Source organism: Corvus kubaryi, unplaced genomic scaffold (assembly GCF_017639235.1).
Source record: "Corvus kubaryi isolate FWS band 111438036 unplaced genomic scaffold, C.kubaryi_AGA036_p1.0 68, whole genome shotgun sequence".
Lineage (NCBI taxonomy): Eukaryota > Metazoa > Chordata > Aves > Passeriformes > Corvidae > Corvus > Corvus kubaryi.
This window is the reverse complement of record NW_024582056.1, coordinates 22,511,440-22,539,085: the sequence shown is the minus strand read 5'-3', so window position 1 is coordinate 22,539,085 and position 27,646 is coordinate 22,511,440. Positions and strand designations below refer to the sequence as shown.

Genomic DNA, 27,646 nt, shown 5'->3' with positions numbered 1-27,646 from the left:
AGTTCTGATTACGGCACTGTACATTCCGCTGGTGAATCATGGCAGCCCCATTTAAATCTAGACAAAGCTGCAATTTTATCACCACACCTCATGTCAGCTGTACCGAAGTGTTTCAGGTGGCAGCTGATGGACTTTCACGCAAAGTAGGCACACTCCCATAAAGAAATTTAAGTGTTCAAGAATCCAACAGCAGATGGGAAAGCCAGATTCTGAGTCTTTTAAATGGGCAAGTAACCATACTGCAAATATTTAAGAATCTGTAAGAATCTAGTTCGTCACTAGACTTTTTGGAGTTGTTTTTCTATGGAAAGGTAAAAAAGCATTTAAAAAAAGTGGTGTTCTTGGATTAATTTTAATATATCCAACATTGCTTCAAAAACTTATGAAAAACATGTAACAATACACAGTTCTGGAAAATTTTGCTTTGTTGCTGTGGGGTCTGAAGTCAGGAGAAAAGACAACATTATATAATACCCTGAAAGAGCAAGGTAATTGAAGAAACCCACCCTCTTCCACAATGGTGCAGATTACTTCATCCACGATGGTCGTGAAAATGAGTTTAACTCTATAGATAACTATGCTCTTCACAACAAAAGGAATGAAAATGAGAGGAAAGCGTTTTTGTTCACCAAACAGAAAACAAACAAAAACCAGCAGAAGGGCTAGTAAGGAAAGAATGGTTAATCTCACATTTCTAAAAGGGTATTATAAACAAAGCATGGTGAACAACAAAAATAAAGGATTTAAAAAAAAAAGATACTAAAGTGCTTAATGGTGTTCTTTTAAATATTTACTTTGCTGCTATTTGGAGAATAATTTGTTCCATTTAGTAGCATTGGGCTCAAAGGACCACTTTAATCCAGAGAGATTAATTATAGCCTTTGGAGTTATAAACACAATTTGGGAAGTGAAGCGGAGAAGAGGAGAGAGACTCCTCTCACGCTGGCGATTAACAAGTTTATGTGCTTTGGGGCTACGCTACGCAGGCTTCACCTGTGTACTGCAGGCAGAACATTACAGAGGACACCCATGAATTGTGGAAAAACAGCCCCCGAGATATCCAGGGAAGACACAACCCTACCCTACCGTGTTGCTATAGGCAACTAAAATACTTCTCAGGTATCCTTCACCAAAATACAAGTTCACCAGCACATTACAAAAACATCTCGCTTTTATTACCTGCACCAGAAACTAGCTGCCCCACTGAGACAAGCAGCGGGCACGGGACCTTTAAAACCTCTCACATGCTTTCATGTATTTCTCCCTTTGGCCATCGCTGTGTCCCAGACCAGGAGACACAGGGACCTGCAACAATTACCACGCAAAGCTAGGAGCGATCTTACCTAGCAAGGGGTTGGCTGCTCCCTCCTCCGAGCTTTCCTCAGCCCCCTCCTCTCCCAAGCCAGAGGTGGCCGAGTCCTCTGGGGCGGATGCGGAGCCAGGGGTGCTGGGCCCGCTGACGGACCCCGAGTCACCTTCCTCACTGCTGGAGCCGTAGCGGTCCGGCGGGGCGGCTGTCCCGCTCTCGCTGCAGCTCCTGCGCTCCTTGCGGTGCACCCGCGAGTGCAGCACCATTTGGTGGTACGTGCGGAAGATCTTCCCGCACTCAAAGCACTCGGTGGACTTGTTCTGGGTGGCCCGCCGGCTCTGCCGCGAGGCAGGGCGATAGTCCAGATCCCCTGGGGCAAGCGGGCAGCTCTCCCCCGCTGGGGCACTGCCAGTTTTCTCCAGGCGCCCACTGGTGCAGCTCTTCTTCTTGGGGTTGCTGGGTGAGTCCTGATCTCGCTTGCGCTTCTCCTGGTTCACAAGGATATACTCCCTCTTATCCTTGTCATAAGTCACGTCTGCATCTGCCAGGGCCTCATCCCATCCCACATACTTCACATACTCTGAGGGCTCTACTACTTTTCCTTTGGTGGCCAGCTGCCAAGCTTGGTAGCTACTGACCGGATCCAGCTCAGCTACTCTTTTCCCAGGCTGTCCTCTCGTAACTCTATCCAGCCCTACAGATGGCCGTAGATTCAGACACTGCAAGAAAAACTGCTTGGTTACTGAGGAGCTCAGGCTCCCATCAATCAAGCCCTCAGCTTTATCCCCAGTGCTGCCTGGCTGCACACGGTAGTGAACAGCATTATGCACTTTCAGGCTTTCCATATTTGTAAACAGATTTCCACACTTGGTGCAAACTTCATACAGAGATAGGCCTGTCACAATTGTCTCCTCTTGTATCACATCATTGATAGTGGCTATCAGCTCCAAATCATTTTTTGGTTTGTTTTTGTTCCCGGACCTGGGGCCATGCGACTTCATGTGGTTTTTGAGAAACCAGGGCTCTTTGAATCTCCTGCCACAAATATGGCACCCATGATCAAATGAGCCCTTGTGCTTTTTCATGTGAGCTTTCAGGAACCAGGTTTGACTAAAGGTCTGACCACAGACTTCGCATGGGAACTCGCCTGCATTCAGCTCACTCTTGCAGTTCTCAGTGTAGACCTCCCCATTGGGGACCTGGGCTGTTATATGGTCTTTCTCTATGTGGTTTAACAGTGTCTCCTCCCTCAGGGTCATGTAACTGCACAACCTGCACTTGAACGGTTTGTGGACCTGGTCCAGGTGTTGCTCCAGGTCCCTCTTCCTTTCAAATTTGTTTTTGCAGAAGGTGCACCTGTAAGAGGTCAGCTTGCCATCCTCCTCAGCTGGTGCTGTCTCTGTGACCTCCTTCTTGCTGCTTCTCAACAAGATCTTGCTGCTATCGACCTGAGCAGTACCGTTCAAGATCTTGTTGCAGGCAGACGTACTTTTAGTGGGGCTGGTGCACCCGCCAAGGCCCTCTGAAACGCCCATCTCCCCCAGCTGCGCCTCTCCCATCTCTGCCTCATGCCCCTGACTTAAAGTGCCTGTCCTGTGACTGCGGATGTGAATCTTCAGGTTGCCCTTTTGGGAAGCTCTGTGATCGCAGTAAGGGCATTTGTAGGGCTTCTCACCTGTGTGCTTCCTCATGTGCTGCGACAGGGAGCTCTGAAAAGGAAAACTTTTACCACAAATGCAACAACTGTGGCACATGGTCTTGTCAGCATCCATGTCGTTCTTGCTTAGCTTGCCAGGGCTGGAGGATCTTCGTAACTCCATTTCTGCTTCTCTGCTATGATCCATCTGTATTACTGCAACAGAGGGTAAGCGGGGCAGGAGGACAAAAGCATGTCTGGCAGCAGAGGAGGGCTGAACCGCGTTTTCAATCACACGGTTCTGCAGAGAGGTGTTTTATTGCTTCATTCTCAGGGTAGCATTTCTCCTTTCAGCTGCTCCACAGAGTCCAAAGCACCAATTTATTTCCGTGTGCTCTGTAAGCAGATGGCATAGATCACCTGAAACAAGAACAAAATCATACAAATGTACAGATTCTTAAATATATTCAAACCTATTCATGTTTTGAATTCAACAGCTTCCATCACTCACTCCGCATTCAGAAGTGCACCATATGACAATCTATTGCACCAAAAGGCAGTAGTTTCTCTTTCTGTTGATATTCTAGACTTCAGTGACAAGCATAATTACTAAATAAGTAAAATCCATAAAAGAGCAAATACTCATTTCCATACACTGCTATCAGTGTCTTGAAGGAAGTGCAAACTTGAAAAGTATTTTTTGTTTTAAAACCAGGCAGAAGTGGCTAAAAATACACCTTAAATGAGGAAAACATTTCTTGTGGGGGTTATTACACTTTAAATCTGTGGCTTTACCATCATGTGTAATTTCATGCAAAATACTTACTTGCCAAAGATAAAAGGCTTTCCTAGAGACTTTAGCAAGTATCATATTCCTGCTGGCAACTGCATTACTTTGTGTCTCAGACAGCTCTGCTGTGCTTGAAGTAGCAGGCACAGAACAGGCACAAAGGCTGAGGACGCTCAGTACTTTGATTACAGAGCAAACAAGAATGCAGAGCCTGACAAAGCACTCATGAAAACTAAGTTATTTCCTGCTGGACAGTAAACTACAAAACTCCTCCAAGTATAAATTTTAGTCTCAAACTAACAAAGCAAAGTGATAATGTATGGATCAAATTACCTGAAATGTGAGTGATTTATGTCAACATGACACACAGGAAATGACACCACCACCCACCTCAATGAAACAGAATTTTAACCATAAACAAACAAGCAAAACAAGAAAAAACTCTGATTAACAGAATAGATTAATAAAAGTTTAAATGTCTTTTTATCTTTTCATGATTAAATTCAAGGGTCAGTATCTTAGTGCAAGATGGAACACACCAGCAACTCCCCACCCTGTATACAGCAAAAAACAATGATCAAAATCCACATAGGTTGTTTCTTTTCCAATTACTACACTGTGAAACAAAATCTTCCCACCCTCCTATCCTCATTAAGGACTACAAACACCACATGACTAAGATCAAAGAACACAGCATTCTCTAATGAAGAGAACTGATCTATTGCCACATTAAGAAAACATCAGCTTCTCAAAATGTAGCTAAAAATATGCAGAGCACTAACAAGACCATATATTCCCACATCCATCACTTGACATCTATGATTCAACCAAGAGCTACAGATCTACAGCTGCAAATTTTAAGGTTTGTCACTGTATTCACCTCTGAGCCTCTTCAATACGTACATAAACAGTCTAATCACATCACCAGCACAAGCTTAACAAAAAGCAAGGCAAGACTGTCGCAATTCTCATCTCAGTCACAGGCTACAGAAGAACTTCATTACATTTAATTTAATCTAGCCCTCTTATTTGCTACAAAGCATTCATTTCTGGGTTGGATATTCTGCATATCTAGTATCCATTTAGCATGTTAGGAGTTATCAAACAGCATCAAACCCGAACTACCTTTTCATCAGAGAGCTGACAAGAACATTTAAGGGGTGAGTTACAAAAGCAATTTCATTTCTTGAATGAAGCATTTTGTTATTAATAAAGAAAAAGAAGAAATAGGTATCACAAATTCAGAAGTCCATATGAGCAGGAAGTTTACAAACTACAGTATCTAAACTAACCTTTGAAATTAGTAATTTAAAACCAAACTGAGGGACAGCCTCAGAAGAAACTTTCTGGGTGAATAAAGGATGTGAGCCACTGAAGTTGTGGCTGCACCAGAAGGTACAAACACACCAAACAGCAAATACCAGTGCAGTTTATACTGCCTATCAGTGGATGAAATAACTTAGAGTAACAACATCTTATTTATCTGACCCACAATCTAAAACTGCCAACTAGCAACCTATACTCTTATAATCAAAGATTTAACCTAAAAGTCATTAAATCATAAAAGAACCCACCAGGTCCTTGTTCAAGTATACTATGCTAAATGCAAGCAACAGCTTCTTCTGAAATGTTCCACACCATTGCAGAAAAAAACCAGAAAGCTTTGGGAACAATTTTCTTCATGTGTTTTATACATTCATAATTTTCTACAGCTTATACCAGTGAGAACACTGCTTCTATTGGCAGGCTAGTTTTTAGTCTAACTACTTTTTTTTTTATTATTTTTAAATGTAGGGCCCATTTTAACTCAACTTTCTGCAGTGTTTCCTGTCTGAAAGTTCAAAAGAGCTTTAAGAGCCAAGCTTAGACAAGAATGCTGTATGCAGCAGTCCAAGCACATGTAGATCCAAAGCTTCAGAGTCCCTTTGTTTACTTGGCCACAGATTCCCTGAGCTTAGTCCTGACATATTTCACTTTAATTATTTATAGCATTTTCATTAATGAAACTTAGTTATGAAAATGAGGCTATGAAGAAAGCATTACTTATAAGAAGGGTATTAGCCACTCACAGGAGATCCCCCTAGTCCCATATTAAATTAGGCCTGAGGGGGAAAAATGTCAGAGTTAAAAAACTACTGAATAATTTTATTAGTCTAAAATACTTAATGGAAGTGTTATCGTCTTCACAAAAATATTCTGAGAATTTTTTTTCATCTTTATTACTTTATCTTGGCCAGTGCACTGCAATCTGTGACTTTAATAGTTGAAATAAAGTATTCCTAGACTTGGATTATTTGAGTTCATACGCATGTAAGACTCACAAAAATTCACGTCTGATATTCCACAGACAAAACTCTAGGGGGATGAAGGGTGTTCACCAAACCTGAGCTTGCTTTACACGGTGTGTAGAGGTCAGCCTTAGGCTTTGGTAACTTGACTGACACAAACAAAAACATATAAACAGCTCACTTCTTGCTCCTCATATCATTTGAGTGCTACTTAAAAGTAACTCTTCTAGAGGGGTCTCTGCAGAACAGCAAAGCTCGTTGTTCATTGGAAAGTGCAAATAAAGTAACAACTTTTAAAAAAAGCTTCAATTTAGAGGACTGAACTTACAAAATAAGGAAAAAAACACCTGTAAAGAATCCTAACAATAGAAAATAACATTCTGCCTTAATAATTTCTATCTCAGGATTAATTACTAAACATCAAAGGTGGCAGAATGGATGGAAGACATCAAATGGTAAATCCAGCAACACCGGTTACTCTTTCATTAGGAGTAAAATTTTGCCAGAGTTATCTGTTTCTTTCCGGCTGTGATGATAAACATAGTTGTATTTTGAAATAATTCCAAATTTTAAAGTATTCTGAAATAATTCTCTATCAGCATGCATGGAATGCAGCCATCTCCAGCTACCCTCAGGCTACCAAAAGTGTTTCACCTCTCAGTAATTTCAGGTGGTAACCAGTAGCCTTTCACTGCTTGGGTCCAAGCTCACCCAGCAGTTCCGTAGCACTGGCTCATCACACAGAATGCACAGCAGTCACACCCAGCCTGCGGACTCCTGCCAGACTGTCACAGCAGAGAAATCCCCACTAGCAGAGAGGCAACCCATAAGAAAACACAAGTAAATGTAAATTGTAAATTAATATGTAGTCTTTTAAAATATTTTGTGTGTTTTAATGGCGCTGCAGTCTATGGCAAATGCCATCCAGCTACTTGGAAGAGGTGTGATACTCTAAGGGGCACAGGAACTAGATTCAGTCTATTTTGTTGAACGAGGAATCAGCAGTTCGTGTAAGAAGCAGCTGGCCGGTATAAAGGGGCATTTTCAGCCCCTTTAAAATACAGCTATCATCACTGTTTACATGCAAGTTTGGTATATAAAGCAAGATGGTAAAGAAACATGAAAAAAAACCAAAAACAGGAGGGGTGTTGTGCTGAGAAATGCCTTTGCACAGCCAAATATTTTAGTTATAAGGTTTCTTCCTGCACCATTGCCTCACTAGATTCTTTGCCTTGACCCACATGGGAATAAATACTAACAAACTTTTTTTTATCCCCCTGGTGCCCCTGAAGGGAAAACAAGCCTTCCTACCCTCTTAAAGCAACTACTTGTCAGAATCTACTCTATTTCAAACATTTAGGCATCAAAACTTCTCTGTTTTTTAAAATTAACTCAGACAGAGTTGCTTCCTTTCAGAGAAAGCACATTTGACCAAAGTGACTTGTTCTCACCAGAGAGCCCCAGCATCTTTTCCATCATCATCTGTGGCTTTCCCAGTGAGGCTGTGGTAGCCTGTCCCTGCTGGCAGCTCTGCAGGTACTCTGGTGCACGGCTGCATCATCCTCACAACTTCTGCAAGACCCTCATTTAGCTTTGAAATGAAGCATGCACAGAAGTACAGGGAAAGAGCACTTCGTGTAACGTCAGAGAACTCTGAAATACACATTTCTCTTCATCCCACCTTAATACTCTGGAAGAGGACCAGTTACTGAGGACTGCCCACAGGGAAGGACAGAGCCCCCTAAGGACCTTTTGTGCCTCTTGGGAAACAATTAGTAAAATGAGAAATTGAAAATAAACAACACAGGAAAATTGGTGAGGGGGGATAAATCAAGAAAAGAAGAATTCAAAAGATACCACACTGAAAAAGTAATTGCAAATTCATTTCTTACATACAAATATGCTGTGCAGTGCAGACAGAGAAAAACATACAAAATTATTCCTGTTCCAACATACAACAAGCAAACATACATTTCTTTTAAATTTCTCTTCAATTAAACATGATTTTAAAAATCATACTGCATGGTCTATAGTAGCAAGAAGGGAAAACTCTTCAGTAAGTAATAAAGAAGAAAATACAATTTGGGAAGCTACATAGACCTATTCAAATAGCTCAGTGTATCTTTTAAAACAAGCTGCTTGCAGTCTGGGTGTATTTCAAGTCCCAGCTGAAAGATAAATGCACTGGAGAAATAATCGCTCTTCTAATCTCCAAGAGGTTTGAACATATACTGCAATCACTCCACCATGTTCTTCTGCCAAGAGCAACAAGGACTTAAAAAAAAAAAAGAAAGCCAAGGGGAATCATGATCTTGTGGAAAAATATCTTACTGAAATTCCTTCTAGATGATGAAATGATAGGACATAGCACGTAAATATCGAGGTGAATTTGAGAAAGTTGTGTATTTCAAGAACAGCCACCTGGAGAGAGGCTCTCTGCTGATTTGAGAAGGCTCAGGTTGCCTCAGAGCCTAACAGGCTTTGCCATTCAGAGCAAAGAGGCCAGAACAGAGGAGACAAAAGACAGAGAACATTTTACAGCAGCCCTACCAGCCTTCAAGCTCACTGAACCGCAGAGACCCTTCTCCCCCTCCATGTCTTCTTCCCAGGCTACAGACTGTCCTCCACACACACCAGCCTTGCCCTACCTGCACACCCTTCTCTTCACTTTGGGAGGGGACACGGCTTCTTCCGAACAGCCAGATCCTACAGGCATCATCAGTCCATCACCCTGACTAAAGGCTCAATCCTGCCATCCTTATTTACACACCAGTCCTACCTAAATGCCTCTTGTAGACCGTATCACCAGACTATGGACCACAGACTACACCAGAGCACAGAAGAACAAGTTTATCTTTAAACAGTCAGCCTGTACCTGAATTTGCAGGAAATTCTGGCACTCTGCAACCTATAACGGTAAAGGCAGCACAGTTCTGAATGAATTTTTTGAGAGTAATCCAAACTAACCCAGTAAAGCCCTATGAAAAAATCCCAAGAAGACTGACAAATTTTCCAAATATATTCAGTTATTAGAAGTCGCAATCCTGACAACAGACCTCCTGAAGTCTGTTTAAGCGTGCCAAAACTGACACAGGACTGAAAAAGAAAAATAAAAAGCTTCTGGAAAAACAAACAAGAAATTTCTATTAATCTATTTCCACTCAGGCTTTTAAAATCCTTGGGCAGCATTTTGCAATACTTTTTTTGTCTAATTATTTTCAACCAGCCTTCCCCCCCAGCTGGTGAAGCTCTTCCCGTTTTCAAAGTTTGCTGTCTGAACCCTGAGATATTATTTTGAGCTTCTCCAAATACATCATGTGTTTTTGTGTCTTTCTCCCTCCATGAGCTAATGACATTTTGCAGCAGGCTTCCGAGCGGGAGCCAGGAAAGCAGAGTCAGGCCTTTCCCAACTGATGCCCCACCCTTAGCACAGGAACAAATACATGAAATAAAGGTAAAAACACTGATGCTGAAAAAAGCTGGAGGTATGCATTTGCAACAAGGTGATCGCTCTCAAAATGAAGTCAGCAAAACCTCTGTAACCCAGATTTTTTTGTGGGTCCTCAGGAATCAGTTCAGGAGCAAGGCAGGGTGGGGGGAGTTTGTTTTCTCACTGCTACAGGGTATGTTGAGAAACACAGAGCTGTCACCCACTCAGTACATATTTTGTGTTTTAGTGTACTGTGCATGTTTGTCTTCTGAGAGACAAAGAAATGTACTTTACTAGTTACACTGTAGTATTCTAAGCAATGAATTGAAATGTATCATTAACATCTAGGACAAGCTTTATCTTGCTACCAAAACAAAGGGACTATTCTTTGAACAAATTGAGGGGGAAAATCCCATAATGACAATGAAGAGTTCGTCTCCCTAAAAACTGTGCTGCACAAGAGTAACAATTACAGGCTTATATTCTACAGACTGAGGTTGCGAATGGCTGCATGAAGCGATGCATTCACTATTGGGAGAGTAAGTACCATTGATGACAAGGCCTTGGGGCTTCTGCTGTTCGCAGACCAATCAATAATCCATTATGAACAAACTACATTTCCCCCTAATATGAAGAAATGAATAAAAGGGAATCAGTAACACTAGTACTTTCATGGAAAAAAACCCAACAATGCAGAAATCACAAAATGCCATCACAAGACTTAAAACTATTGGTGATGTCTAACACTGACAGAACTACCCACAATAATCCTTTATTTTACAGCAGTTGCTGGAGACCATTACATTTTATTAAAAAAAAAAAAAAAAAAAAAGCTTATTTTAACAGCAAGATTTTTTCAAGGCTACTTATTCTGGCTGCAGGACAAAACAAAAAGCAACATTAATCTTTCAAGGCGAGGAGGAGAATATGAACTAACTTCACCCAAACATCTACCAGCTTGCTTCAAACTATTTTCTAATGCAACGTAAATAAGAACTTCTAATTAGAAATAACTGTCCAAATGTGACTGGTCAACCATAACAAGACTTTATTGCAGCAGCTGTGTTACCATCCAGACATGAGGCCCTGAAACTGTTGTTCTCCCATTGTAATTGTCAGATGCTACAATACAATCAAGAGAGGATCCATTTAAATAACACAACCATAGCAAACCTCAGCACCCTGAGTCCAGTTTTCTACTCAGACCTCTCAGCACAGCAGCACCAGAAGGCAGAAGAGAAAAGCTCTCCCGAAAAATTACAGATAAAGAACCTAAATTAAAAAAAAGAAAAGTTACCGATTTTTTTGATGGGTAACAGTAAATTAGACCCAAAGGAAACACTGAGACTGATATTACTAATGCATAAGGCAGTCTATGTCCTTTTTCTGAAATGTAAAGACTAGTAGTTAAAGTTGACCTCGCAGGGTGGGGGGCTAGCGGGAATGAATGCACAATGCGATTATTGATCAGCCCTAGAAAAGCCAAGAACTGCACTAGTGCAGATGTGATTTTTCTTTTCCTAGGGCCGTTAATGATATATACCGGCAAGTCAAAAGCTCTTACTTTGACATGCTGTAACAGTATCATTAATTCTGAAAATAAGCATCAACTTAGGTTCAATTTAGGTTTGAACTTAGGTTCAAAATAAAAAACCCCCCACTTAAAAAACCCCAACAACAAAAAAACCCCCTCCATTTTACTTCAGTATAACAGTAATGTCTTCCTATTTGGCCACACCCACCAAGGGCGTTAACTTCAGTGGCTGATTATTCCCAAAGCCTAAGATTTAAACATTGAAGAAACATTTACTTTCCTGATAGTTTCAAACAAAAAAATAAGTTCAGTTACAAGCAGAAGTCACCTCAATACTGTGTATTACCTCCTTATTCAAATCGATGGCATTGATGCTGTCTATTCATGCATGTCTATGGAGATGCATATATATATGGGCAGCACAGTATTTTCCCAGCATCCAATAGTGCTTTTATATTTAATGATCTTGTTAGGGTTTCCACTGCAGACCAATTTACACAGGGTTGTAACATGGCCATTTTAAATCTTCAGTGTGGGGGGGCTGACTTCAAGCTCTACGGGTGGGGTATTTTTCTGTCAATATGCTCTGTTCCAAGCTCAGTTTGTATCTTACAACAGTAAAAAATTTTAAAGTATCTGTTTTTATTTGCAGTGTCACGACAAGGAAATACTTAGGGTTTTTGCAATTTTTACATTATCTGTATAGAAGAACAGGGACTGGATCACCAGCTGGCAGAAAATGCAAGAGTGCAGTACATGGCACACACAGACACATACCCACCCCTTCTCACTGCCTCTTTCCTCTGCCCCATCAATGCAAGCTACACACAAACCACATCCTCAGCTGCCATAACTGCACACAGTGCCATGAAATCAATTTGTATCAATTCAGAAGCTGTACCGTTAACTAAAACTGGAATGTCTTTGTGCTGTGTACATCAAGACCTGAATGCAAGAAAAACATGAGCATAATTGAAGGTAAACATTTTGAATTGTTCATTTCCTACCCCAGCAAAAGTTACACAAAGCAACCTTGCCCTAAGAGCCCATATTCTGCTCTGTCACAACTAACAATTACACCAGTAAGGAACAAACTTCAGTGCTTTAGTAGATTCATGCAGTGCTGTAACAACTTGTCCATAGCAGACCTCAGTGCATAAAGCTGTATGTTTAATACCAAACAAGTTTACTAGCCACAGTTATGTGTTCACCAGGTCAATGGAAAGTAAATATTATTTCTATACGCCACTGCTGCAAGATAAGCTGTGTGAAGAATTCAGAAATTCAAGGTAATAAATTAATTTCGCTTATACCTAATATATCCTACAGCTCAAACTACAACAGTAAAATCATTACCTTACAAACAGAAGTGTTGCCAAGCGTTAACCCATTAACAGACTTAGAATTACAGCACTGTGCTTTGATGAACTACTAATTTCTTACTGTAACAAAAATTATTTCTGAAGTAACACCACCAAGTTGTTTGCTTACTTATTCCCCTTCCAAAGTATTATAAAGGAATTGTAAAGTAGTGAAACAAAAGCAAGAAGAGTGCATTGAAAAAAAAAACAAAAAAAAATTGGGGGGAGGGGAGAAGGAGTGGGACAGAAAGGGCAGAGGGACTGTGCCCTGAAATACAAGGAGGAATAATCATATGCAATAAACCATAGAAGCGTTCTCTTAAACATTACCTTCTGAGATAGCATTGCTTAGCACTGAGAAGCAACACAAAACTCACAAAACACACATTTGCAGATGTTGGGCTAGTTTTTTGTGTGTGTGTAGAGATATGTATGTGTCTGTATGTGTGTGTATATATAAAGCATTTCACTGTAAGCTCTTGTAAAACACAAAACAGCATGGACAAGCTCTATTTTAGGAAGCTTTCTTAAACGTTTAAGAACTTAAGCAGGTAATTCATTAAGACTTTCAACTACAGTTTTTCCACACTCTGCAGCATTTCTGAATTTCAAGCATGCAGACTATGCCCAGGCCCAAGCAAAGACACTGCACTTCAGAGATCCCACACCAGCCAAGCTGAAGCTTGCTCTACACCAGCTGAGACTCAGCACTTACTGCGCTGCTTAAATCGCACACAGCTTTGGCTCCATGACACCACCCGTCCCAAACTGGCAGAGGACAGTGCTAAAGGCCAATCTGTGGACAGCTGGTATCTCAGAAATACCTTCATTTCACCTTCTTTAAACTGAAGTACACAGTACCCCTGAAGATCAATCCATCCATAAGTGTAATTTGTGATGATGAGCTTATCTTACACGTAGCAGTAAGACAGCTGACTGCTAGCAGTTTAAAAGAAGGATCAAAAGTTCCTAAGTTCAGCATAAGTTTTAAAGAAGTCAGCTGTTGCTGCATTACTCCAACAGTTCATTTTAGAGTTTTCTGCAGTTATCATCATTAAAAGCCATTTCCATTACATATGTGATAAATCCAACTTTGAAATATACTGAAACTTGTATTGGCCCTTCCCTGTCAGCACAGAAAAGCAAACAGGTATAGCCAGTACAATGAAAGTGGCATAACCATAAAGCATGAGTTGATTTGCACACTGAAATAACTACTCTTGTCCTCTTTTCATTCATATACTTATTTAAACACAAAGGGAAGAAAGCAATATTCCTGTATGCCAAATGAATACAAAGCACAGGATGACTTTTTCTGGATTTCAAACCTTCCAGTCAGGAGAAAAGAAACTAAACCCGAAATCAAATCTTTCAGCTGTCTGTTGGCCTGGCTTATTTTGGTATGAAGTGCTGAACTATCTCTGTGGAACATCACTGTAATGTATCACCTAAAAGAGACAAACATTCCATCCGGTCCTTATAAATACAATTTCAAAGCACATTTTACCAACCCTGTCAACTTTGCTCACATAACAGCACAATGTAAAGCATGCTTCAGAATTTGGCAGGTCAGGACATTGTGGAATCACAAGATGAGCCCCGATAACTCTGTTCGGAACTACTCTGTACATGTACTTCTCCTTGCCATTTAATCAAACACTTGGAACCTTTGGGCCAGTCCTTCACCTACAGTGTACAAGGCACTTTCCCAGAACTCCAAAGATAGACAGAAATTTACCCAAGTGCAGAAAATGATTCTGTGTTACATCCTCTGTGAAAAAGAAGGGCCTGGATGGACATCAATCTCCAAAACCATTCCTGAGCTCGTTGCTGGCCTTGGGTACAGGAAGGTAGAGTTAAGAGCAGAAAAAAGTAAAGGAACAAACCCCACCCCTACTTAGATACTCTCTTAACAGCCTCAACACTCAAATGCTGAGCAACTACTTCAAAACAAAACCTCTGAAATGATCACTCATAGCATAGCAAGCAAGCAAGCCTGTAAGGAAGAAAGGTCTGTTGCACAGGCCGTTGCTGGTTTATCTATTTTTCGATACACTACAACTAAAACTTGCAAGACAAATCTATCAACTGGTAAGAAAAACATGAATTACATACACCAAGAACACCAATCTGTTTGCATCACAAAATATTAGTTAGACTTTATTACTGATTTCAAAGAAATGAGTGTGTGTACCACATGCACCCACCAACACCCGCTCCCCTCACCACCCTTCACAACAGAGAACTCAACACACCACCATCACTGCACATGTCGCTGCACCTTCCACCGCAGCCCACGTCCCTGTCCATCCCACCCGCCCCCACACCACTTCTGTGGCACTGACCTTCTTACTGCTGCTCTCTGACCTGGCTCCACCCCACCTCCGTCACCACCATGCCTCCCAGCCCCAGCTGTCCACACACACTGCCTGCCTGTCAGATTCCTTCTGGATCACCTGAGGCCAGATGCCAGGCTCACACTCCCTTCCCAGCCACTGCCATCCCGCAGATGTAGTTTGAAGGCCATGACTTTTCCCCACTCTTCCCCATCTGTCTGCCTGCCCTCCAGCCCTTTCTCAGTTGTCCCCAACACTTCTGCCTCTTCCAGGAGCACTTTCACTTTCTTCTCTTTCCCAAACCTGTTTGGGCTCTTCATGACTAATTCTTCCATTTGGGCTCTCCCTCATTAGTTCAGTCCCTGCTCACTGGCTTGTTGTTTGCCAGGACATTCCAACACACTCACATGCCGTCTCCTTGCCCCTTCTGTCCTCTTCCACAGAAGAGGCCCACTTTTCAAGCTTTTATATCCTCAGTTACAATAGAATCATCTCTAGCCACCAAGCCTGTAACTTGCCCCCCTGTCTTCTGCTCTCCCAAAAATCAAAGGATGCCAACACCCATGCCATATGCCTCGCATGTTACGTTCAAGCACCATTCTTCAAGGACCTACACAGTTCCACCCTACTCTCTTTTGTGTGGGCAGTGACTCACCCTCCCTAATACATCTTTTATATCGGTTTCCCACTTACGAGCTTGTGTTCTGACACTGTATTTAGACCTGGTTTTTCATTACATTTTCATTCATTCTTGAAAGCATATTTTCCAAAAATGACTCAAAATTATTTTCCAAAATTAAATCCATCACTCAATTTTGTATAGTTCCTTGCCCCTAATACATAATATGTGTACTATATATTGCTATGTTCTAATTGGTATGTATATTCCTCAAGGCAGGAACTTGAGATCTTTTATACGTGCTCTTTTATGTACTTTTATACAGTGCCAAATGTTCCAACTTCAAATAATTTCTAAGAGCAAATTATCAATATAAAGTCAAGATTCACCTTTTCAAAGAGTCAAAGTCCCTCTTTTCATCAGAGGTACAGACAGAAGTTGAGAAATACCTTCTTTCCCATGAGCTCTGAAAGTAAACTAATCCCCTCTTCTGCCTACCCAGAGTTCATCTCTTAAGTTAACCAAAAGGACCATCAAATAAATGGTAAAGCTAAGCTAGTAAGAAGCTAACACGGCATAAATCACGTCACTAACCTCTAGCCTGTCTGCCTTTCTGAAACATACATTTCCAGCCAATGTTATGCATTTACATTTAATAACAAACAAAAAGCATAATGACAAATAGAATCCAAGTGCTGCACTTCTCTCTCCATCTCTTCACAAGCAACTGGAAAAAAATTAGGCTATGCAGAACATGAAATTAAAGGGTAAGATCCTTAGAGGTGATGCTCACTTCAGTGACATACTCTTCTTACAGGAGTTAGTCTCTTTCTACACCTGGGACTGTAGGTATGATTTGAAAGCTCTTCAAACTCACTTTCCTCCAGCATGGGCATGGTGCTTTATATCACCCATTTTACCATTCTGCAAATAGAAATACACTCCTTCACCCCTCAGGGCAATGCTGAAGTGAGTAGATTTTCCACTAGAGAAGCACAACATAACTGTGACTCTTTAACTCCAAAAGCAGAATTTGAGCCACACCACTAAATCCTTAAACCTGTTACACAACAAATAAGCATGGATTACAGCGTGGCTGGTTCATTATGGGATGTTTGTGATGCTATTCCTAACACACAAACGCCATTTGTCTTGGCCACATACATAAAGACCGTTCTCCTATTTCAAGTTATCCATCTTTACCATCGCTTTCACTTCTCTGCATCTCACCCATTTATTACTCATTTACTCCCTATTTAATACATTTCTACACCATAGACAGTGCTAAATAATCATGATGTAACAGCACAGTATTATACTTGCTCTATATATAAATGACTGCTAGACTACAGTTACCTGACACTTCTTACTACCAAAACAAACCATTTATAACTATATATTACCTTTAGTACTCCATGGCTATGCCACTTGCAGCACTAAACAAAGAGCATACAAATAAAAAGAACCAATCTACACCAGGGAGGTTTGTATTTCAGTAGAAATAGCAAACATAAGTTGTAGAAAATGCCTGACTAAAAGCACATTTTTAGGTAGGTGTAAAACAATTTTGGCAGGTTTACAACAGTCAGCTACAACGTTTGCTAATACTTCAGAGGATTTGGGATTTTGGTTTTTTTTAAACAGGTTTAGATAAGCACACCTGTATTCACTTCCTTAAGTAATGGGTACATTTATCAAAGCTACTGTTTATAATCTGAAGAGATGATTTTCTCACAAGAAAAATTTTGCCATATATATGTAAGAAAAAAACAGCCTCAATTTCACCAGCAGTAAAAACCCACAATCTTGAAAGAAAAACACACACATTGTTACTACCATGTATGGGGTCAAAAGTACACCACCTTATCTATAATCAAGTGTTTTGTAAACATAAGGAAACTTTTTCCTTAAACCCTTGTATCAGGTTTGTATTCAAGCAGGACGACTCCTTTCAATACCATGATTCTGAAAATACAGGTTTACAACTAGAAGTATTGTTCCTCATTCTGTCACATTTCTTTTTTGACAGGCTTTCAAGAATCTCCTGAACTTGATTAATTCAAATGTGATTCATTCAATTAACATATAAAATCAAGGTGTTAATTAAATACAATATCCAAAACCAGGTATGGATAAAACTTGCACAGAAAGCAAAATTGAAATGGTTATTATAGTACTGCCAACTCAGAGCACTAAACCTCATGGGTCAAGTACTCAAATATGGTACATCCATCGACTTAGGAGAGGTTTTTGACTGTATCTTGGCTGTGGATTCTCTTATTTGTCTTTTGAGCTTTTACAGTACACTCAGTCATATCTCAAGCTTCTTCCAACAACCACGAAGTCAAGGAACTTTCTGTTTTCACAGGCTTACATCTTCTCTTTTAGAACCTGGACTGCAGAAAAAGGGGCTTTAGGAAATGATCCTTACCTTCTCCACTGAAAAATTTTAAGTGGGAACATCATAACTGAAGCAAACAGGTGTGGTATTCCTTTGCTCTGCTGCTTCACTCATAAAATACTCCTCAGAAGGTTACACCAGCTCACCTATAAACATCTAATGAAGGGGGACAGAACAATCCCTCCATATGTGCATTGGTGGATGGATGGTCCAATTTACAGAGCATGCATAGTCTCCACTTACTCCACAGGATGTACAGGCAATCAAAAAATTAGGCAAAAGAAAGATCTGCCAGAATGTTTCTAGTGTAACCCTGAATATAAGTAGCATAGATGTTCATGATACCTTTGTAAGATAAGACAGCTCTGAAGGAGGTGACAAACCCCGCTATGTCTCACTGGGTTTTTCATCTGCAAAACTGTGTCTGTCCTGGTTACAGCTAAAGGCAGTTGCAGCATCTGCTAACACTGAAACCACTAAGAGGTTGTTTCAACCCAAATTAAGAGGTATCCCATAAAGGAGAAGTCAACAGACCAACCCTCTGAGATACAGCAATAATGCTGGAAAATAAGGTCCAGAATAGCCTCTGTTTCACCACTTATTCTCTAGCATATTATCAATTTGGAACTTAGGAAGACAACATTCCTGCATATGCTTCAGATAACAAACCAAAGGTACAAAGACTGGTCTCATGCTGTTACCTAGATGCTTCCTCATGCCGCCTTCGACATGGCTGGACCAACTGAGGCTGGTCCAGCCTCTGCAGTGGAGTTTGGCCACCAATGGGCCCTGTCACTGGTCATCATGATACCTCTTGCATGCGTCAACTGCTTTTTGGGAACCCCATTAGGGCAGCTGGATACAGGTCATTTAATCAACAAGTTTCTCTCATCTCGGGACTTGCAGAAAGACTGCCAGCATATTAGAAGTTTAGACCCACTCAAGGCTTCAGTTACAAACCATGGGTCAAATTCTAACCTAAGCCAGACAGGTGTCCCTCCTGACTTACTGTGACGACTTTAGCACCCACTGCACGCTTATACCCATACAAGAAGGGAGACACCAGCCCTTCAGTTTTTGTTTTAAACTGGAAGGCTGACATTTATCTTTCTTACACATTTAGAATTATTTCCTTTTGCACCAGAATTCTTTTAAACCCTGCCTGAGCCTACAGGATGTACATTAGCTGGAAAGCAAGGCATCCAAAATTTTAAGAAAGTACCCAATTTACCTAGCACCTCACCACTATCTACCCAATTCACATAAAGCTTAGTATTTGCAAATGGACAAATTCCAGAAAGAAAAGCCCATCCAGGCTAAGAAACCAAGAAGACTCAGATATGACCTCTAGCTTAGTCACTGAACTGCAAACAGGTCAAACTGTGGGAGCACCCCAAGAGGCTTCTGATGCTCCTTCCCCAAGCAGCTGCCACCAAGCACTGTCAGAGAAAAGATAAGGGATGGGGCACATGAGTCTTCGGCCTGTCCCAGTTCAGACCCTCTTATGTTCCCATGACTATTAGTGAGGAATCCAAAGCCATCTGCTGCTGTACGAGAAAAGGGCAAAGGCCTCCCCACATTCAGATGTTACAGCCCAGCCACCTCCAGTCAAAGGGTGGGGAGTCACTTTTATGTGGCCGCAGAATTTCAGGGCAAGGCTTATCTTCCACGGCAAGTTGCAAAACAGCTGGCGCTGCAGCCACCCAGAGCACAAGCCACCACCTCTGGCACAGCAGCAGAAACACGCCTTGGCAAGGTAAAGAGGACTCCCTTCCCCACCTTTTTATGAACATCTGTGAGAGGTCAACAGTCTCCGAAAGAGCTGACAACACAACTTTCAAACTGGGAAGGCAAATAGTGCAGATTCCCTGGAACAAAAACAAAAACAAAAAAAAAAAAAAGCTCTAAAAGCACACACATCTCCCACTCTGCTACCTGCTCTGTTTGCACGTCACTACTTCCCACCACGCAGGCTGCCAGGAACACAGACACCTCCCTTACTACAAACCTGACACTGCCATGGCTGCCTGCAAGAGGCTTCAGAGACAGCCTCCTTGTGCCTCCATCGAATGACCAACTCACACCAATTATCTTGCATCCAAAGGGAAGGAACAAAAATCAAATTAATAAACTTTGGTAACTAATGACAGGGAGTTTTTACATCTTAAATCATGACATACAAAAAGATGTCAGTAAGATTTAAAGTGCATTCAGTACAGATTTTCTGAGTAAAGGGTATGCTACCATGAAGAGAGGACATTATCAGTGTATTGGCACACACACCAAACTTCACACCTTTCACTGTAAAACCAATAGTTTCTCTGTTTGAAACAGTAAAGCTCATCTGTAGAAATTTTGTGGCTAACAAACATTTGATTTCACTTTCCAGCAACAATACAGCCATCGTATTACAAATACCATCAAATAAAATTTTAATTATTTTCAAAGACTCACTTGGTAGCTGTTAATGAACGCAAACTGTTAGGGAAATCCTGCCAAAAGAAAGTAATGACCAGATGTGTACCAGTGCAGCAAGGTCTAACTTAAATGAATAACAACTTTAAATCATTAAAAAGAGTTGGACTCATCTGTTATCAACCTTCATCCCAACATTTATTCTAAAGTCTTTCTTCTAACCCAGAATCTATATAAGCCCTTGACCAAAGTAATTTAGAAATCATGAAATACATGTTAATATCTAAATAAGAGAAAGAGCATTAATTTTACATTTAAATCTCACATTCTTTTAAGTAACTTCCATTAACCTCTCTTTACAGCTTTTTCTGAGTTCATAATGCTTCCTGCAGACAAAAATAAAACAAACTGCAGAGATGTCAGAAAGTTATAGATGTACACTTTAATTACCCTATATTAGCAATGTTTGTCATCTACATTAACATTGTAAATGAAAACAACACATGCAGATCCAGAGATGTGCTTGCAATAGTTTGTACCCTTGGCCACCACGCCTGTGCGGCGGCAGCTAATTACAGGGGTGAGCTATGCCAATATGGAGCTTGTGCTTGTATTGCAAAAAAGAGCAATTCATAGCCCAGCTTAGTTTTAACTGCACAGCGTGGGGCTCAGAGAAAAGACCCACATTTTGTACTGGTATTATTAGAGTGGTGTTTTTCACAAAACAGAGAAGTATTTTTCCGTATACATCAAATAACCCAAAAGTGCAACACCTTGTATCATGTTGCATTTCCTTATAAGGGATATGCAATCCAAAAATATTTAAACCACTCCAATAACCTCCTGACATGAACATACTAAACTCCAAGGCATAAAAACACAACATATCTTTAGCACAGCACAGAAATACCAAATTTAAAAGCTATTTCATTTGTAAATGCATCCTTATTAGAAGAATGCTTATTGCTTCACTGGTTCATATTCCCAAGTCTCTGGCCTATTGAGCAAGTAAGTGAAACAACATCTATGCATTTTATAATTAAGTTATCTCCACATTATTGTTTTTGTTCTGCACTGATGAAAGCACTAAAGGAAGAAATGCAGCTGCTGAGCACCAAAGGCGCTCCTCATTTCAAGTACCTTACAAAACAAAGGCTGAAGTCAAAAGTTGGTCACATTCATTCAGCACAATAAAATCTTTCAGGGAGAGTCACCACAATAATCAAAAATGAATCATAAAATGTGCACAAAATCACAGTTCTTCACCCTTCAACTCTAGCATCCACAGGCAGATTTTCTGCTAGTGTTACAATTATTTTTATCTATAATTATTTGAATCAATTCTCTAAAGAAACATAACCCAACAGCTGAAAAACTACATGTAAGGTTTTAATTATTCTCTTAGTGTCTTGCCATGAAGTTTGCTCTAACATTTTTCCAGCTGGCCAAGAAAAGCAAACATGTGTCAAGGTCAGAGAGAAATAGTGGTTCTTGCTTCATTTGAATTCCAGTTCTGGGCAACAAAAAAATCCAGCAATTTAAACAGGAAACTGTCTTAATAGTTCTGAATTCATCTTTTCCATGAATGGAGAAGCAACATGCAGTAAGTCTGTCTGCTTCTGCTTGTTTCATCATTGAGGGAAAGAAAAAAAAGTTTAAAAAAAAGCCTCAGATTTGGTCTTGCTGAAGCAGATCTGCAAGCAGTGGCTGGTTTAACAAAGCTAATCTTCAGAGAAGCACATAATACGTAAATTGCAGACCACAGCAATGTGTTGCTTTCCTAATACTGCAGTGTTGGTTTCTAATATGAACTGGAACCTCTTGTACAAAAATTCTCAGGACAATCAAGTGCTGCCAGGTCATTCCTTGTCATACAATTTAGTGTAGTTTCAGTAACATTGCAAGCATTTTGTGGCTTTACTAAGGCTGACTAAGCTTAACTGTTGCACTGGTTTTTTTAAAAATCAATTTTATCATAATAAGTTCCCTTTTGCGACACACACTGTTCATATTTGGTATCAAAATAACAGAGCATGCACAATCATGAGGATATTTCCTTAAAATCTGAGCCACTATAGCAGTGGTTCAGATGAAAAAAACCCACTTTTTCTAAAACCACAGCCATCCTTCATCTTAAGAAAAGCAGTAAGAGATGAGACCAGTACCCCAACTTCAGAGGGCACAAAGTGATTTCGAAGTAGGCAAGAGCATCCTTCTTTGAAAATGTGTCTTCTTCACTTCATGCTTTGAGTAGCCCTCTTATGCCAAAAGTCATATGTCATAACCTCTCCATTAGTTAGCCTGAGCTGTAATGTTTTACTCTGATAATATCTCGGCATAGTGAGTTCCACAGGTCAAATGTCTTTGAGAGGTCAGCTCATTCTGGCACCCAGCCACATGAAGACATTTCTTTTCACTCAAGCCTCACTCCAACTCCTCAGACTGTGAATAGGCAATACTGGGTTTGAATAGAAGTTCAACGTAGAATATTGGTGAAATAACCTGAGCCTAAAGCAATCTTTTGTCAATGACTACATTTAATTTGAAACAGATGTTTAGCCAGTTTTACCATACAGTACATTCTATATACTTGCACATGCAGAGATGCCCAATGCAGGCAGATAGGGAGAGAGGCATGAACTGAAATTTTCAAAGTAGCTGAAGAGTCTTAGAAATGTTGTTATGGAGGTTCCTTTGAAAACTTCAGCTATGCTTTTTGTAAGTCTCCTCATCGGGTTTTTATACAAGAGTTAATCAGATAATTTGGTGATAAGTACTCAAGAATGCAGAGCTAGAAAAGAAAAAAAAAAAAAATCTCTTACACATAGGAGGAAAATGGGGAAAGACAGAGGGAGGGAGATTACAGTGTGTGTTTTTGAGGGAAGTACTTTTTGGTCTACCCTTTAGTCCATGGGAGTTAAGTTTGCTTTAACCGCTACTTTGAAAATGCCCCAATTTGTCTGCAGAGCAAACTAAAAACTGTCTGAAACCATCAAACTTTCAGGTATTACCCAGAACAACTACAAAAAAGGACACATAGTGAATCCTGCTTGAAATTTAATAACAAGAAGTATTTTATATTGTCTGAGGAAATCTAGGACATCCTGAGCTTCACAGCATGTCCATAGTGTATGGAACTATTTCAGGATGTATTTAAAACTGATCATTTATGAATACACCTTCCTAAAGACATGTAGTCTTAGCATTTCCGTATTTTGTTGTATATTGCTTGAACAAAATTATCTGTTGCACATTATTCACGGTGTCCTAAAGTGGCCTGCATTCGAGAAAGCCTCATTCGTGTTCTCGTTCCACATAAAACCATTAAACTGCTGCAAATGGTAAAGTCATCATTTTCTAATTATAACTCTAAATTAAGGCTTTTGTGTTGTTAATTCTCCAGGAAAACTTGCACCTATGTTTTACAATGAAAGGAAAAATATCAAAATACATCCTACTAAAGGTTTATGAATGAATCCATTGTATCACTGATGAAACATGCATGAAGCCAAAATCCGTTCTATTTCCACATCAATTTTTTTCCTTGTACATGAAGAGAAGATGACCTAAAATGATTTTCCTTTCTGAAACCAAATGCAGTGAGTGAGCTGTGCTCTAAATACAAGCTTTTCAGACATCTTAAAAATAAAATTACTAAGAATGGAACAAAAAGAAATTTAAGCCATTAACTGAACCTTTACACAAGTCCCAGTTCTGCAAACACTTATGCAACTGAGTAACTTCACACACATAAATAATCTGCTTAAATCCAGTGGGGCTACTCTTATTTTCAAAACTACTCATACCTTTTAAGTGTGAGTAGAATCATGACATAGTAGATTTAACAAAAAACTAAATCAGAGATTCCACTGTGAAACTTGAAAATTTCTTCCAAAAAGACACTACTTAAAATACACAATCAAATTCTAGTCATCTGCTCTAAGCAAAAATACCTACAACATTCAGAATTATTTAAAACTAAACCTGAAATTTCCCAAATGATGTGCAAATATTTTTCAAACACTTAATTGGCTCTGGAGATACTAACTAGGTTACTAATTTAAGTAAAGAATTTTCATGTCTCGGGTATCTGTACAAACCATCATGCTTAAGTGCCTAACAAGGAAAGCTTGCTTTCCAAAGTGCTTATTATTGCATTTCCCGTTGACTGCGATGGGATTTCCAAGTACTCAGCTCCTCTGAGTAAGGGAATACTTAATACCAGGACACAGGAGTGCAAATTAAGAAATCTATAATTAGGTCTTAGTTTTTACCTGAATAACTAATTTGTGCATTGTACTAGAGATGACAAACCATCAAACACACAAAAACAAGAAAAAAAACCAAACAAAAACAACCCTCTAGAAATTATGACACAGTAAAATACAAAGCACACACCCTTGCTATGAGAGGATGCCAATAAAAGACTGGAGCTTTGATCTTCTTTTCAACAGTCACACATACAGTGGCAGAAATATCCTTAACCCTCCAAAATATATTCAGCCAAGACTACAAGATGGTAGTGCTTTCTCAATAAGCATTAAATAGAGGATGACTTCACCGGAGAAGTCCTTTAATCCTTCCTGTATTACTTTGTTGTCTAAGCACATAGCAAAAACCTTCCTGTCGTACCTCTCCCTGGATGAGCGGAGAGCATTCTCTACAACTTGGATACAATAGACTGCAGTTCATTTTCCAAGTGTGGAATCAATATTGTTAAGTGGGAATCTGGGGGGGTTTTCCTTCCCTTGTATGAATGCTTGTAACCATTATTGAATCATTTCTCATCTTCTATCTTGCATAACATCAGTATTTGCTCTTTCAACTTTCATCTTTGTTTCTGCTGCATCTCCACTTTCAGAACCTGCTTCCAGACTCATTTTGGAAGCATTTAGTCATAGCAGGGTGGTAAAATCACTTCTTTGGGATGCTCATTTTGCGCTATGTTAAACAAACAAACAAAAAAAAGCACACCAACATACTATAAAAAAAAAAAAGTCACTTCCTGATACTTCCATTGATTTTTTTTCCTCCTAAACTTTAGGGTGTTAGTGACTCAGCTCCCAAATGAAACTGATGCTGGAAAGCTGTCAGGAAACTATTTATATCTGGCAAGTTATTAAGTGTTGCAAATGTTTATGTTGTAATTTAGAGAAATTATCTGTTACCAATACTTCAATCGTCTCAATCACTGATTTCCTAACATTACACACCCATAACCGAAAAACAGATCAATATGCATTTGATAATCACCAAACATAAACTGCCCTTTTATAGTATTGATCAGCAGCTTTTTCTACACGTGCAGTAGTTCGAGGGAGTAACAGGCACTTGGCAGTATCAACACTGTGCTGACAGAAAGAGAAACTGGCTGGCACTCATGCAACATCGTGTCAGTAGATACCACGTCCATCAAACACTGACAGTTTGGCAGATCAGATGCTCTCTGCCATAATGTCATAATGACTTCAATTTACTTCTGTGCAGCACCCAAAGGCTGCGATTTTATGAGCTATCCAAGTCTCTTCTCTTCAAGAACAAGACTCTTGCTTTTGCAACCTTGACAGCTTCATATATTTCCTTAAAGTTTCCTAGTAGGCATAACCAGAACAGTAAGAAACACAAAGCTGTTAACTGGTTTCCTCATAATTTGTATCAATAACTTAAGTTTTATTTAGCAATTAAAATTTCACGTGCAAATTTCAAACACTGGCAAGTTTCAATTACTGAAAAACAAACAGAAGCAGAAGAAGGAAACCTCATAAAAACCACTAAGGTAGCAATTTTCATAAGCCCAAGCTCAAGAGGGCAGCCTTCACTCCTAACAGAGAAGTAAGATGCCAGCGTTCAACATCCAACAATGTGCTTCCATGCATCAAGAGAGGCAACAACAGTTTTAATCAAGGATAGGCAGCAGCACAGAGGTGAAGCCTGGTGCTCACTCCTGTCCACTGTGGATAGAAGAAAGCCCAGGCAGCAGCATGTGTTCAGGCACCAGTGGGAAAAAACATACCTCACTGCATGAAGTCACCAAGATACCATCAGCAACTAGGAGATACTCAGGTATTTCCTCACAGTTACTCAGATGCAGAAACAGGGGCAATGATTGTGTCAGTCAACAGTTGAACTGAAACTGCTGTTTGAGTTTTGGCATAAAAAATGCTACAGGTTCCTGAATCTGCACCAGCATTTTTAATTGAACAGGTATTGTTTTCTCTTCCTTTCCACCTCCCAACTCCCCCAGGTCTTCTCTGTTCGACAAGACAACGACTTAAATACTTTACATGGTCTTGAATAGCACAATTTGAATCCTTTCCTTTAAAACTTAACAAGTGGAACAAAGAGAAGTTCATCAAACCTATTCTTTTGTAAGAACAGAGAGACTTAGAATTGAGAAATCAAACATGGCTTCCTGCATGCAATTTCTGCTTGCCACAGGAAACATTTTGTTCTTGTAAAGTACAGGCAGCTAAACCTACACTTCTGGTAAAGTGTAGGTAGAAAAATCTACCCACCTGAAAGCTAAGACGGGGGGAGGAGGCAGGCTTTCCACCGGAGGACTTCAAAGCACTCCCCAACTCAAACAAAAATGTCTCAATGATTCCATGGAGGTGAGCCAACACCTCCAGGCTATAGTCCTGCCCTCAGGTCTCCACCTTTTCCACCCCTACCCCTCCACCAGGGCTCTGCCCTCCATTGCATGGCCACTACGAGAGACACCATGCCACAAGAGACAGGAGCTCTTTCTTATGAGATTTGGCTACTCAAGAAGTCTGGCCCACTGGGCTTGAAAGAAGAAGAGACCCATACAACACATGGCAGAACTTCCATGTTGTTGAATCAACATAAAGCAATAACACCTTCACTGCAATTTGCACCACTGCGATGGTTACATCCTATGCACAGGGGGAAAAAATAGCTTGATTTTACCTTCAAATTTTATTTAAAAAAAAAGAAAACTCAACTGACTTTTCATTCACAGTAACAAAAACAATCCTAAAGAAAAGTTTATATAAGCTACCTCCCACCACAGTAAGTGATTGTTATATAAATACAGAGTAATTACATCTTAAAACCCCTGCTTTAAGAGACAGATCTCATTAATCTGAAGTAGGGTGCAAACTCTTTTTGTTATGCTGCAAAACCACTCCAGATTACTAAATCTGTAAGATCAGCTACTGTATGACCTAGCTCAAACATGCAGATGCCTGCTACACTGCAGGATGCCTCACCTGTCAGTAACCACAGGAAGAGTAACTAAGCACAGGACAATCAAATCTGACTGCACCCCGGTGACTGCATCCAGTTGGTCTTACCACACTTTAGTATACTTGCCAATTGCTACATCCCAACCAAATCCCTTCCTCCTCACCCTGGCAAAGTGACATAGGACATCTAGTGTGTTAATGATGTTTCTCAGCAGACCTGGTTTTCACAAATGTCAGTGTCACCACCACAAAAAAAAAAAAAAAAAAAAAAAAAGGGCAATAAAGCACATGGATTAAATCCAAAAAGAGACCCAAAAAA

General features: G+C 40.1%; 1 protein-coding gene across 1 annotated transcript in view; it reads right to left on the bottom strand.

Annotated features, from left to right (window-relative positions):
• ZNF516 (zinc finger protein 516) overlaps positions 1–26,154 on the bottom strand; it is an 81,976-nt gene extending 55,822 nt beyond the window's left edge. Inside the window, exons 1-2 of the mRNA XM_042048743.1 lie at positions 26,133–26,154; positions 1,344–3,365 (exon numbers count right to left, since the gene is read on the bottom strand). Of these exons, the coding sequence (XP_041904677.1) occupies positions 1,344–3,153 (1,810 nt within the window). The 5' untranslated portion in view covers positions 3,154–3,365; positions 26,133–26,154. The remainder of the gene's footprint in view (positions 1–1,343; positions 3,366–26,132) is intronic.
• Positions 26,155–27,646: the final 1,492 nt, after the last annotated feature.